The 13,834-nt window shown below is 38.1% G+C and overlaps 1 protein-coding gene across 2 annotated transcripts in view; it reads right to left on the reverse strand.

The window, feature by feature from the left end:
• Positions 1–13,834, reverse strand: part of cdk15 (cyclin-dependent kinase 15) — a 45,651-nt gene that overhangs the window by 3,459 nt on the left and 28,358 nt on the right. For both annotated transcript variants that reach the window (XM_087256127.1, NM_001040308.1), the window contains 9 exons: positions 12,687–12,766; positions 10,865–10,959; positions 10,720–10,782; positions 10,509–10,632; positions 8,320–8,440; positions 5,622–5,715; positions 5,470–5,533; positions 512–560; positions 200–342 (listed from right to left, as the gene is read on the reverse strand). In XM_087256127.1, coding sequence (XP_087112253.1) covers positions 200–342; positions 512–560; positions 5,470–5,533; positions 5,622–5,715; positions 8,320–8,440; positions 10,509–10,632; positions 10,720–10,782; positions 10,865–10,959; positions 12,687–12,766 — 833 coding nt within the window. The remainder of the gene's footprint in view (positions 1–199; positions 343–511; positions 561–5,469; positions 5,534–5,621; positions 5,716–8,319; positions 8,441–10,508; positions 10,633–10,719; positions 10,783–10,864; positions 10,960–12,686; positions 12,767–13,834) is intronic.

The raw sequence follows: 13,834 nt of genomic DNA on the forward strand, positions 1-13,834 counted from the left end.
CAAAGAGACAGCAGGAAACCGACGTTTCTAAGATTGCATAATCTCTTTTCATCTCGAGTCGGTGTTGAAAAAGGTTGCCAGCTTTTGACAGTAACTAGGAGGGATTTGGCTTTGATCTGGTCTGTAACGGGACCGGATTAACCTTTGAAGCTGGAATGGCGTGCATTCCGCTCATATAGTGAAATTCTCCGGCACTTACTGTCCCTTAGATGCATTAACGGAGGTGGAAGAGTGTTGAAATATGGGTGCAGCAATGCATCCTGGGCTGAAATCCTGTCCTTTGGATTCATCATCAGCATCTGCTGGGCCAGATCCTCCGTCTTATAAGGTAACTGAGAGAGCCTGAGCCAGTGTACACACACACAGAGAAACAGAGCGAGAGAGCTATGGGTCAGACATCCATTAGTGTGGGGGTGGCTGAAGACTTCTATACAAAAACCCTTCTGTTCCCCCTTGGAGCCAAGACACACACACATACGAGCACGAGCATGCACGCATGAACTGGTCTTACCTTTTCCAGACATCTCGGAATTGCTGGGGCTTGCAGGGCAGGAACCACTCTAGAGGAACACAAAGACACCTTTTTTAAAGCTTAACAGACCACCAAAACATCCAGCTCTGATCAAGTGTCTTCTCTCAGCACGTTAAGACAATCTTCATTGCTTACACTTCTTTGCGTTGTTCCAAACCTGCATGACTTCCAAAAAGAGATGTTTGGCAGAATGTTCAGGCTGCTCTTTTTCATGCAGTGAAAGGGAGTGGTGACTGGGGCTACAGCAAGCTCCAACAGTTATCATTATTAAAGGAGTAGTTCACTTCCAGAATGGTTGGTCAAAATTTCCCCTCTATAGACCCTTTTCACAAGACTGTTATGATGCATTTAATGGTCATCAGCAACTCAAGTCCTTGAAATCTTTTAATATTCAGTTTTTTGTTTTTTTTTTACAAAATATATGAACATTATATGCATTTATGGATGTATTACTGTGCATCCGGAAAGTATTTATAGCACTTTACTTTTTTCCCCATTTTCTTATGTTACAGCTTTATGGATAAAATTAATTTATTTTCTTAAAATTCTGCACACAGTACCCCATAATGACAATGTGAAAAAAGATTTCTTGAAATTGTTGCTAATTTAAAAAAAATAAAAAACCTGAAAAAACAGCCATTGCTCAATACTATGTTGATGCACCTTTGGCAGTAATTACAGCCTCACGTCTTTTTGAATATGATGCCTCAAGTTTGGTACACCTGTTTTTGAGAATTGTTGGCCAATCCTCTTTGCAGTACCTCTCAAGCTCTATCAGGTTGGATGGGAAGCGACAGTGGACAGCCATTTTCAGATCTCTCCAGAGATGTTCAATAGAATTTAGGTCTGGGCTCTGGCTGAGCCACACAAGGACATTTACTGAGTTGTTGTGAAGCCACTCCATTAATATTTTGGTGGTGTGCTTTGGGTCATTGTCCTGCTGAAAGATGAACAGTCGCCCCAGTCTGAGGTCAAGAGCACTCTGAAGCAGGTTTTGATTCAGGATGTGTCTGTACATTGCTGCATTCATCTTTTCCTCTATCCTGACTAGTCTTCCAGTTCCTGCTGCTAAAAAACATCCCCACAGCATGATGCTGCCACCACCATTCTTCACTGTAGGGATGGTATTAGCCTGGTGATGAGTGGTGCCTGGTTTTCTCCAAACATAACACCTTTACTCCAAAGAAGTTAATTTTAGTCTCATCAGACCAGAGAATTTTATTTCTTATGGTCTGAGAGTCCTTCAGATGCCTTTTGGCAAATTCCAGGCAGGGAGTGGCTTCTGTCTGGCCACTCTACCATACAGGCCTGATTGGTGGATGGTTGCACAGATGGTTGTCCTTCTGTAAGGTTCTCCTTTCTCCAGAGAAGAACCCTGGAGTTCAGACAGAGTGACCATTAGGTTATTGATCACCTCCCTGACTAAGGCCCTTTTTTCGCGATCACTCAGCTTAAATGGCCGGCCAGCACTAGGAAGAGTCCTGGTGGTTCCAAACATCTTCCACTTTTGGATGATGGACAACACTGAGCTCATTGGAACTTTCAGAGCAACAGAAATTTGTTTGTAACGATCCCCAGCCTTTAATTTGGACTTTTAACTGTATGTAATGCTAATGAAACTTTAAAAAGTAACTTTTTAAAATAAATTATACATAATAGCATAAAAATAACACTGCTTTTATCTCCCACAGAAAAAAAAATTATCATGGGCTTGGAAAAATTAGGTAAACCATTTTTAGGGTGAACTACTGAACTATTAATGTCTATTTAACATCCAAAGAAACGTGCAAACCACTTAAGGGCCTTATAAAAGTAAAAATGGTTCTTGCTATAAAGAGCTGCTTTTCTGAGTGTCCTTCTGTCAGTGTCTGTGGTCTCAGGCCACCCGGTCATTCCTGGCTGAAACCTGAGACCACACTTAGGCTTCAGCACACCTGCATATACCTGAGAGACCACAGCCAGTTCAGCCAGCTTCTCTACAGCACACTGTATATACACATACATCCAGAGTCTGCCGGCTTCAGTAAACCCACATTCATACGGTAGAAAATAAATAAATAAATCAAAACTCTGGATAATATATATGCGAAATACTATAACTGTGAGGCTGAATAAAATATTTTGAACTCAAATTTATTTTATAATGTATTTTAGAATCACGAAAATACCTTACAGTGGAATGTGAATAGATATTCAAATTCAATCATTCATTTTCCTTCGGCTGAAGGCTGGTTTAAACTTCTGCATCAAGTGATCGGCATGACCCACGCCGCCTGCCTTGCACCAAAGACCCTTTAAGGCAAATAATTTCACTCAGCGGCCATCTTTGAAACACCTCTTGGGCAGTATGCTCAGGCATTCTGTCTGAATGGGGAAACATCAAATTCTCCAAAACTGCTTGCCAAGCTTACCATTAAATTTCATACCAGTAATCACCAATAAAAGTGAACAAAAATTGTCTATTTAGTTTCACTTCTAAACATCCAAATCACACAAAATCTGCATAAACTCACTTCTCCGAGCCCCTCCCCTGAAGTATCGTCAGTTTATAGCGATCGATAATTGACTCCTGTACTAGAAGGTGTGATTTATTCACCATATCGCGATCAATGATTGGCTCCTGTACTAGAAGGTGTGACTTATTCGCCATATCGCGATCAATGATTGGCTCCTGTACTAGAAGGTGTGACTTATTCGCCATATCGCGATCAATGATTGGCTCCTGTACTAGTAGGTGTGATTTATTCACCATATCGCGATCAATGATTGGCTCCTGTACTAGAAGGTGTGACTTATTCGCCATATCGCGATCAATGATTGGCTCCTGTACTAGAAGGTGTGACTTATTCGCCATATCGCGATCAATGATTGGCTCCTGTACTAGTAGGTGTGATTTATTCACCATATCGCGATCAATGATTGGCTCCTGTACTAGAAGGTGTGACTTATTCGCCATATCGCGATCAATGATTGGCTCCTGTACTAGTAGGTGTGATTTATTCACCATATCGCGATCAATGATTGGCTCCTGTACTAGAAGGTGTGATTTATTCACCATATCGCGATCAATGATTGGCTCCTGTACTAGAAGGTGTGACTTATTCACCATATCGCGATCAATGATTGGCTCCTGTACTAGAAGGTGTGACTTATTCGCCATATCGCGATCAATGATTGGCTCCTGTACTAGTAGGTGTGATTTATTCACCATATCGCGATCAATGATTGGCTCCTGTACTAGAAGGTGTGATTTATTCGCCATATCGCGATCAATGATTGGCTCCTGTACTAGAAAATGTGATTTATTCACCATATCGCGATCAATGATTGGCTCTTGTACTAGAAGGTTTGATTTATTCGCCATATCGCGATCAATGATTGGCTCCTGTACTAGTAGGTGGGGCTGTATTTACCATATTGACTGTTATAGTATAATTGCACGGCATCACACACGGCATGCGCCGTGGGTCACGGCGATCACTCGACGCAGAAGTATAAATCAGCCTTTATGCAGCAGATGCCCTTCCAGCTACAACCCAGTCCTGGCAAACACCCATACACTCTCACATTCACACTCATACACTACAGCCAATTTAGCTTATTCAATTCACTTATAGTGCATGTCTTTGGACTGTGGGGGAAACTCCACACATAAAAGCCAACTGGCTCAGCTGGGACTCGAACCAGTGACCTTCTTGCCGTAAGGTGACAGTGCTAACCACTAAGCCACCAAAAATGCATATTATATATTCATTCATACATTTTTTTCTTTTCGGCTTAGCCCCTTTAGTAAGCAGGGGTCGCCACAGCAGCATGAACCAACAACTTTATATATATATATATATATATATATATATATATATATATATATATATATATAAACATACATACAAACACACATTATATACGACATTATATACGATAATATAAACATTTTAGATTACATTACACACACACACAAAACAGACACCCCATATGGCTTGCCAGCGGTTTCCCTACCACACATACACACACACACAGCATCTCCATCAGTGGCCACACACTCCAAATGAGGCAAACTTCCCAAAGCCGCCTCACATTGCTCATTTGTGCACCTGTGTAATGAGTTTACACTGTATTTCCAGAGCTGCAATGGAAAGACACAAACCCCCGTCCTCCAGGAGTGTGTGAAGGTGTGTGTTTGTGTCTGACTTAAAGGTGTCAAGTCATCTCATGGCCAACACAACCGCGAACTGAACACCTAAACACACACGGAATGATTTCGACTGGAAACACAGCTTCAGCACAACTCTGTGAATTTGTTCTAGCGTGTTTCTGTTTGTATGACTGCATGTTATTGAAACGACAGGCCCTTGGCAGCAAGCGTACACCCACACAGAGCCAAACACACACACACACACACACACACACACACACACACACACACACCCCCACACACACACACACACACGCACACACACACACACACACACACACACACACACACACACACACACACACACACACACACACACACACACACACACACACACACACACACACACACACACACACACACACACACACACACAGTGTCCTCCACTAATATTGGCCATTTTTTCAAACATGAGGCTGTTAAAAATGTCTCAATTCTTTTATTTTTTGATATTTTGCTTAAAATATTAACAAAGAACTTTCATTGGGAACAAACAATTGCAAAGACAACACAGTTTTGCCAAATTCATTCATTCATTCATTTTCCTTCAGCTTAGTCCCTTTTTTATTAGCTATCGCCTCACAGCAAGAAGGTTGCTGGAAAACTAAATGTTCACAAATGCCATAAATAATATGATTTAGATGTTACCACATGAATGACATTTATGTTACATCATAGCTGACACATCTGTGAGAATACAGACACATCATACACTGACGAAAGAAGGATTTGACACACACACCTGGTTTGTAGTTTGGCAGATCACTGACACCTGGCCAGATCTCCTCAGTCGGGACACCAATGACCTCAGAAGGAAAGATGGATAACACGATGAGATGAGTATAATTTTGTTAATAGAAGAGATAATTCACATAATTATACAAACAGACTCACTGTCCAAATCTTCAGCAGCTGCTCAAAGACATCAGCGACTCCAGGAAACGCTGGTGACCCCTGTAGCATCTCTATGAAAATGCAGCCAGCTCCCCTAAAAATTAATGCACTCAAAACATTATTTCTGCTGCTTCTTCAAACTGCTTATTTATTTACTTATTTAATATTATTTTTTTATTTAAAATTATTATCATTATTAATTTTTAATATATATATATATATTTTTTAAATTCGGAACAATTTAATTGTTTTATGTCCAATCCACTTAAATTTGCAAAATAAATAAAGTTAACGTAATCGATTTGGGTTGGGACAACATGAAGGAATTGTGTGGAACCCAGCATTGTGTCCACATCAGAATATAGATTCAAAAGTGATTTGTGTATAGCGAAATAATATTAATTGCAAGTAAAGTCTCTGCTTTAATGTTTCAAAACATTTGTCAATATGTCAAATTATGCGTGAAATTATGTTCAGTCCTAAATACTTTATACCTGACAAAAGTCTTGTCGCCTATCCAAGTCTTAGGAACCACAAATAATTGACTTGTCATTTAGTTGATCATTTGGTATGAAAAGTGACTCATATGAGAGGCATCTTGACCTTCTTTGCTTTCAGGAACTTTAATGTGGAGGCTGAAGTATGAGAAGGAGCACTCTCCTGCTGAAGAATCTGCCCTTTCCTGTGGTTTGTAATGTAATGGGCAGCACAAATGTCTTGATACCTCAGGCTGTTGATGTTGCCATCCACTCTGCAGATCTCTCGCATGCCCCCATACTGAATGTAACCCTAAACCATGATTTTTCCTTCACCAAACTTGACAGATTTATATGAGTATCTTGGGTTCATGTTGGTTCCAATAGTATTTCTGCAGTATTTGTGATGATTGGGATGCAGTTCAACACATGATTCATTAGAAAAATCGACCTTCTGCCACTTTTCCAAATGATCAACTACAAGTCAAGTTATTATTTGTTGCTCTTACAACTCGGATCGACGACAAGACTTTTGTCAGGTAGTGTATATGTCTTTTAATATACTTATTATTTCTTATTATGATTTTTAAACCTGAAAAATCCCACATCAAAATATGCTACAGTGAATTAAAGTAAATACTATAGTGTTTTAGGAACCACACTACACTCTCAGAAAAAAGGTACACGGTGGTACAAATAATGTTTCTTTAGGAACAGTTTTGTACCTTTGTAAATATTGTACTTTATATGGTACAGAAAAGACCTCCTGTGATACTGTTTTCTACCTTTTATGTTTCAACTGAAATGGAGGTACACAATTGTTCCAATATAAGAGGTACAAAAGTGTGATTGGAAAGGCAAAGTGATTTTATGAATAATTTCTAGAAGAAAGAAACGTAAATACATTAGTTATTAAGTTCTATAATACAATAGACAACTGGTAAAACATAAAACTATAGGTATTGTTAACTAAACATAAAGGCATTTTAAATAAATGTTTGGTAAGCATTTTGACACTGTTAAGGTACAAAGTGTCTTGTCAGTGTGGTGGTACCTTTATGGATCAGATTTGTACCTTTAATGAAGGCACAATATTGTATCTGTAGGTTTTGAAAACCAAAGGTACATTTCTGTTTCCCAGGGACACAATCATGTCCTCGAAGCTACAAACTGCAATGTTGCAAATTTGTTTCTTTGTCTTAAGGTACAATTCTCTCCCATACAAAGTTATTGCCCCAGTGACAAGGGTTTGTACCTTATTTGGTACATTCATTCATTCATTCATTCATTCGTTCATTTTTTTGTTGGCTTAGTCCCTTTATTAATCCGGGGTCATCACAGCTGAGTGAACCGCCAACTTATCCAGCAAGTTTTTATGCAGTGGATGCCCTTCCAGCCGCAACCCATCTCTGGGAAAGATCCACACACACACACACACACACTCATACTACAGACAATTTAGCCTACCCAATTCACCTGTACCGCATGTCTTTGGACTGTGGGGGAAACCAGAGCACCCAGAGGAAACCCACGCGAATGCAGGGAGAACATGCAAACTCCACACAGAAACTCCAACTGAGCCGAGGCTCGAACCATTGACCCAGCGACCTTCTTGCTACCCACTGCATCGCCTTCTTTGGTACAACATTGTACAATTTTTTCTGAGAGTGTATAGTAACGTACTTTAATTAATCTGCTGTGGTTAGTCTATAGTTGCTATAGTATTAAAGCAACTATAGAAATGTAAACACATTACCCAACAGTGTACTAAGATTTATACAACCACACACACACACACACTACACACTACACACACACTACACAACAATAAAAACATTTACTGTAGTAAAAGTAAAGTATACCACAGTATTTATTATACACATATATATATATATATATATATATATATATATATATATATATATATATATATATATATATATATATATATATACATATATATATATATCAGATCAAAATAGGTATTATCAAACTTATGATATATTAAAAAATAAATACCCCAACAAACTGTCAGGACTTTCAGAACAATTCAGAACAACCACTGCATGCCACTAATCCTGTATTACTGTTAATCTCACTGTTATGAGCCTAACTAAAATAACTGTGTGTGTGTGTGTGTGTGTGTGTGTGTGTGTGTGTGTGTGTGTGTGTGTGTGTGTGTGTATGTGTGTGTGTGTGTGTGTGTGTGTACAAGGACTCACCAGATGTCCAGGGCTGTGGAGTAATCTGTGGAGCCCATGAGAACATCTGGCGGACGGTACCATAAAGTCACCACCTCAGCAGAGTACGTTTGACATGGTATGGACTTCGATCGAGCCAGTCCTGGAGGAACAAAAGGCGCACCATAGCTTAAAATCACATTAATGTTAACATATTTTTAATGGGATTGCATGTGCATGGCTTAACGGAACACTCAAACCTCTTTTTTTTTTTTTTGCAAAACGAGGCACTTTTAGCTTAGCTTAGCATAGATCATTGAATTGGATTAGACCATTAACATCTTGCTCAGAAAGTTTCAGTAAAAAGTTTTGATAAGTTTCCTATTCAAAACTTGACTAATGTGTAATTACACTGTGTGCTAAGACAGATGGAAAATGAAAAGTTGCTATGGTCAATATGGCTAGGAACTATACTCTCATTCTGGGGTGCGTTTCCCAAACAATGACGTAACTCGCGGCTGAACAATCATAGTACAATGCTTCGTTTGGGAAAATAACTATGTAGTGACGAGTGTTTCCTAAAACTCGTAGTTTCTCTGTCGCAGAGCCATCGCTTGAACCACGTTAGTTAACACGTAAAACTCCCATAATGATGCTCTAAACGGGGTAGAGTAACTACTTCTTTTAAGAAAAACCCATAATTTCTTTGTGCAAATTATATTGTTTTACACGGAAACGCATTAAAAATAAAATCCAATATTAGATTTGGTAAAAACATGCAGTCGTTTTCCATATTAACAGAAATATATGTAAATGGCACAGATAGGGCATATGTTTGCTTTACTAAAATTATTGAGAAGTTGAACATTACATAAGCTATTCTAAAACATATCACTTACAAAAGCTAACAAGTATTCTTATATCATTTAAATAAATAAATAATGAGGCTATTTATTATAAAATATAAATTAATATTTATTAGAAATGAAAAAAAACCATACTTTAATAATAATATTAATGATGATGATGATTATTATTATTATTATTGAGTAGGATATTGTTTATTTATTTTAAAACTTTTTGAAAAGTCTATTTTTACAGTTTGACACATGTAAACCACTGCAGAAATGAGCTAATCAGCAGGCCCATGTTCGCTAAAACTGAACTGTAAAAATAGTTTGAAATAAAATTACACCTAAGAGAGATGACCTTAATGCTTTTTTGTTTTGAATAATTCCAACTTTGAATCTTAGAATGTTCTAAATGAATAGGGCATGGGGGGGATAAGTAGGAATAGAACACAGCCAGGAACTATGTTTCTAACTACAGCTCCAGAGCTGTAGTAGCGAGTGCTCAAGTTTGCGACGCAGTTTGCAAATGTTCGTTGGAGCGACAGATTTTGGAAACGGCAAATCAACTAACTATGTTTGTAACAACGAATCTTGCGACCTTAATTGGCTAAAAATGGTTTTGGGAAACGTACCCCTGGCTAGCTAACTAGCCAACAGCACTGCAACTTTACCATTTTCTTTGCACATGCTGAAACTAAAAAATAATCAAGCTTCAAATATCAAAATGAGCAATTTTTTGAGCAACATGCTAATGGTCTAATCCAATTTAGTGATTTGTGATAAGCTAAGCTAAAAGTGCTTCCGCCAGAGCCCAAGATAGTTTGGAAACCCTTTTAGCCGCAACTCAGTACTCAGTACACTACGGCCAATTGTGTTTACCCAATTCACCTATAGCACGTCTATGCACTGTGGAGGAACCCGGAGGAAATCCACATGAACACAGGGAGAACATGCAAACTCTACACAGAATTTCCAACTGACCCAGCTGGGACTTGAACCAACAATCTTCTTGCTGTGAGGCGACAGTGCTAACCACTGAGCCACCATGTGCCCATAGTGCATTTTCTAAAATCATATTTTTAAAAAAGTGGAGTGTTCCTTTAAGCTATGCACATGCAAACATATATAAAAACGTTTTTAAAAGATGTCTAATAGATGTCCAAACATATAGATATTTGTTAAAGCAAGACTAAACTTGAGATGCTAATAGTCTAATCTGATTCAATGATTTATGCTAAGCTAAGCTAAAAGTGCTCCCTTTAGACCCCAAAATCAGATTAATGGATTAAAAAATAGTAAAACTCAACTTTTTAATTCCAGGGGGATGTAAAATGAGCCTATTTCCAAAAGATTTGCAGTGCCCCTTTAAGCAAAACCTACCAAAATCAGCTAGTTTGAGTTCTCCCAGATAGCTGATGAGCAAATTCTGAGGTTTGAGGTCTCGGTGCAGAATCCTTCTGCCGTGAATGTAAGACAATCCTCGCAGCAGCTGAAACATGAAGAGCTGAAGAAACAACAGAGTGACTGTGGAAAACCTTGCATATTTTGTCAGATTTACATTTTTTTTGTGTGACTCTGCGTGTTTGTTTACCCTGATGTTATAGGAGTGAAGTCCACCAGGATGCTGAATCATATACTGAGCCAAATCTGTTTGCTGAGAGACAGAAAAAAGCAAAATATGACTGACAGATTGACAAAATATGCTGAAAGGTGACTTTCTTGTGTCTTAGACTCACCACATACTCGAAGACAAAGGTGAGGGACTCTCTCGTGTGGATGATGTCATGAAGCAAGACTATGTTGGCATGTTTAAGGCCTTTTAACAAGGAGGCTGTGGATGAAGACAGATAACACAGGCACAGAGCATCAACAACTGCACAATGCAGTGGAGCACTTTGGTTGTCACTTTGGTTGTCCTCTACAAATAGAAAATTGTCGTAAACACTACATTTTGAACACAAAACAGCATCTAGTAGACATCTAATTTTAGTCAAAACATAGACTAGTCACACATTAGAAGTGTGTCTAATCTGTGTATTCGATGACTAGTCTAGTTTTGGACTATTGTTAGACATCTATAGATTTTCACTAACAATTTAGCCTTGTTTTAGCAAATATCTTTGTTTGGACATCTATTAGACGTCTTTTAAACACAAATTTTTTTAATGGGTTTGCATATTCATAGTTTAAAGGAACTTTTTTGGAAATTTGAATTGAGAAAATGTACCATTTTTGAATACATTTAGCCTATCTCTAGGTCCGATGTGAGCACTTTTAGCTTAGCTTAGCATAGATCATTGAATCGAATAAGACCATTAGCATCTCGCTCAAAAATTTCTAAACAAAAATTGTTCTTTTTAAAGCCTTACTATTGTATAGTTACATTGTGTGCTAAGACAGATGGAATTGAAAACTATAGTCAATACGACTACAACACTATACTCTCATTCTGGCTAGCTAACAGTTCTGCAGCTTTTCATTAACCATTATCTTAGTACAGTAGTAGCTTAGCATAGATCATTGAAATAAAATAGACCATTAGACCACTTTGCTTGTACTCTACCAATAAGAAATTGTAACAAACACTACATTTTGAGTACAAAATTGAGAAAATGTACCATTTTCGAATACATTTAGCCTATCTCTAGGTCTGATGTGAGCCCTGTTAGCTTAGCTTAGCATAGATCACTAAATCAAATTAGACCATTAGCATCTCGCTCAAAAATTTCACGACAAAATGACTAGTCTATGACTAGACTAATGACTAGTCTAGTTCCTAAGCCGCTCTGCTTACAATCACCAATCAATAACAATTATACTCTCACATAACGTCATTAACTGCATCATACATATAGGTGTTCTAACCTTGTTCATTTAAAAGCTTGACTATTGTGTAGTTATATTGTGTTCTAAGACAGATGGAAAATAAAAATTTGCTATAGTCAATATGACTAGGAATACTCTCATTCTGGCTAGCTGACAGCGCTGCGGCTTTTCATTTACCATTGTCTTAGTACAGTAGTAGCTTAGCATAGATCATTGAAATAAAATAGACCATTAGACATTTGGTTGTCCTCTACAAATAGGAGTTTGTCATAAACACTACATTTTGAACACAAAACAGCATCTAGTGGTTAGGTATGTTTTGAAGCATGCCTGCTGGTTTGTGCTGTTTAAAGCTTTTCAAATGCTGTTCCCAAACAGGAACCAGCAATGCTTCAAAACATATCTAACTAGTATATGCAGTTTTTCACTAAAAACTTGAAATCAGCAAGATATTTAAAACTTCCATTCTATAATGTTGTTTGATAATATAAAATAGCAATATTGTGAAATATATTTATAGCTATTAAAGGTAATGGTATTTATAACTATTTTCAATTAAATATACAAATACGAAACAAAACAAAAAAACTTCAGTTATCGTCATCATTGATTTAGATTATAGGCAGTTCTTGTGGAAATTTTAGATCTGTGCATTTTGGCACGTCTTACCCCATAGTGCCCTGAGTGTGAATTAGCGCTTCTCTTTCTTGCCCGTGTGTGATGTTTTCATACCTTCTCTGATAGCTGTGAATGGAATTCCCTCTTCAGTTTTCATGTGAATCACCTTTAAAGCCACAAGATGACCATTTATCCTGTCCGAAACACAGAACAAAACTCAACATAATCCACACACATTGTACCTGTACTTACTATAACAGAATATACAAACCATCACAAGTCCTCTCTTTTACAGACCTAAAAATTCTCCTGTTTGACTAATTTAACTCGTAGAAGATACACATTTAACATTAAAAGTGTCCCTATATTTTGCTATTTTAAAGGTTTTAACTTTTTGTTGGTTGTGATGGTCAAAAAAAGGCCCTGATTTATTCACAGTATAATATATTCACTAGCCTCTCTAAAACCCTCCTTATCAAGATTCTATTCTGCTCTGATTGGCCAGATGGAGCAGTTTGTTGTTATTTGCTCTTTCTTTTTCTTTTCCTTTTGTAAAACAGGGTGGCACGGTGGCTCAGTGGTAAGCACTGTCACCTCACAGCAGGTTGCAAGGTTCAAGTCCCAGTTAGGCCAGTTGGCATTTCTGTGTGGAGTTTGCATGTTCTCCCCGTGTTGGCGTGGGTTTCATAGTAGGTTGTAGGCTTCTAGGCAACCATCAACCATTTTCCCAGAGGAATGAGGATGACAAGCTGACAAAACATTGCTGTCACTGTGATACAAATTTTATCTGTCGAAAAATTAACAAAGCACTGCAGTCACTTTCGGTCTTACCGAAATATGAATATTCCATACAAGCTGAAGCTGATCGGTCAATTCAACTTGCGGTGGGCTGGATAAAATGAACTAAGGCAACATGATCATTCTCTTAACTGTCCACTGCTAAGAAATGTTTAAAATATGACGTGACCTCCCACAAAGCCCGCTGAGGCCCCCTTGTGGGCAACGACCCCCCTGTTGGGAACCACTGCTATAGATGAGTTGAGTAAACTAAATTGGCTGTAGTGTATGTGTGTGAATGAGAGTGTATTAGTGTTTCCCAGTAATGGGTTGTGGCTGGGGAGGCATCTGCACTTAAAACATATGCTGTAATAGTTGGTGGTTCATTCACCTGTGGTGACCCCTGATAAATAAGGGACTAAGCTGAAAGAAATTGAATTTTGCAAAACAGAATTCCTGACATGTCAACAACATGAACCAAACTA

This window comes from Danio rerio, chromosome 6 (assembly GCF_052040795.2).
Source record: "Danio rerio strain M-AB ecotype USA chromosome 6, GRCz13ab, whole genome shotgun sequence".
NCBI lineage: Eukaryota > Metazoa > Chordata > Actinopteri > Cypriniformes > Danionidae > Danio > Danio rerio.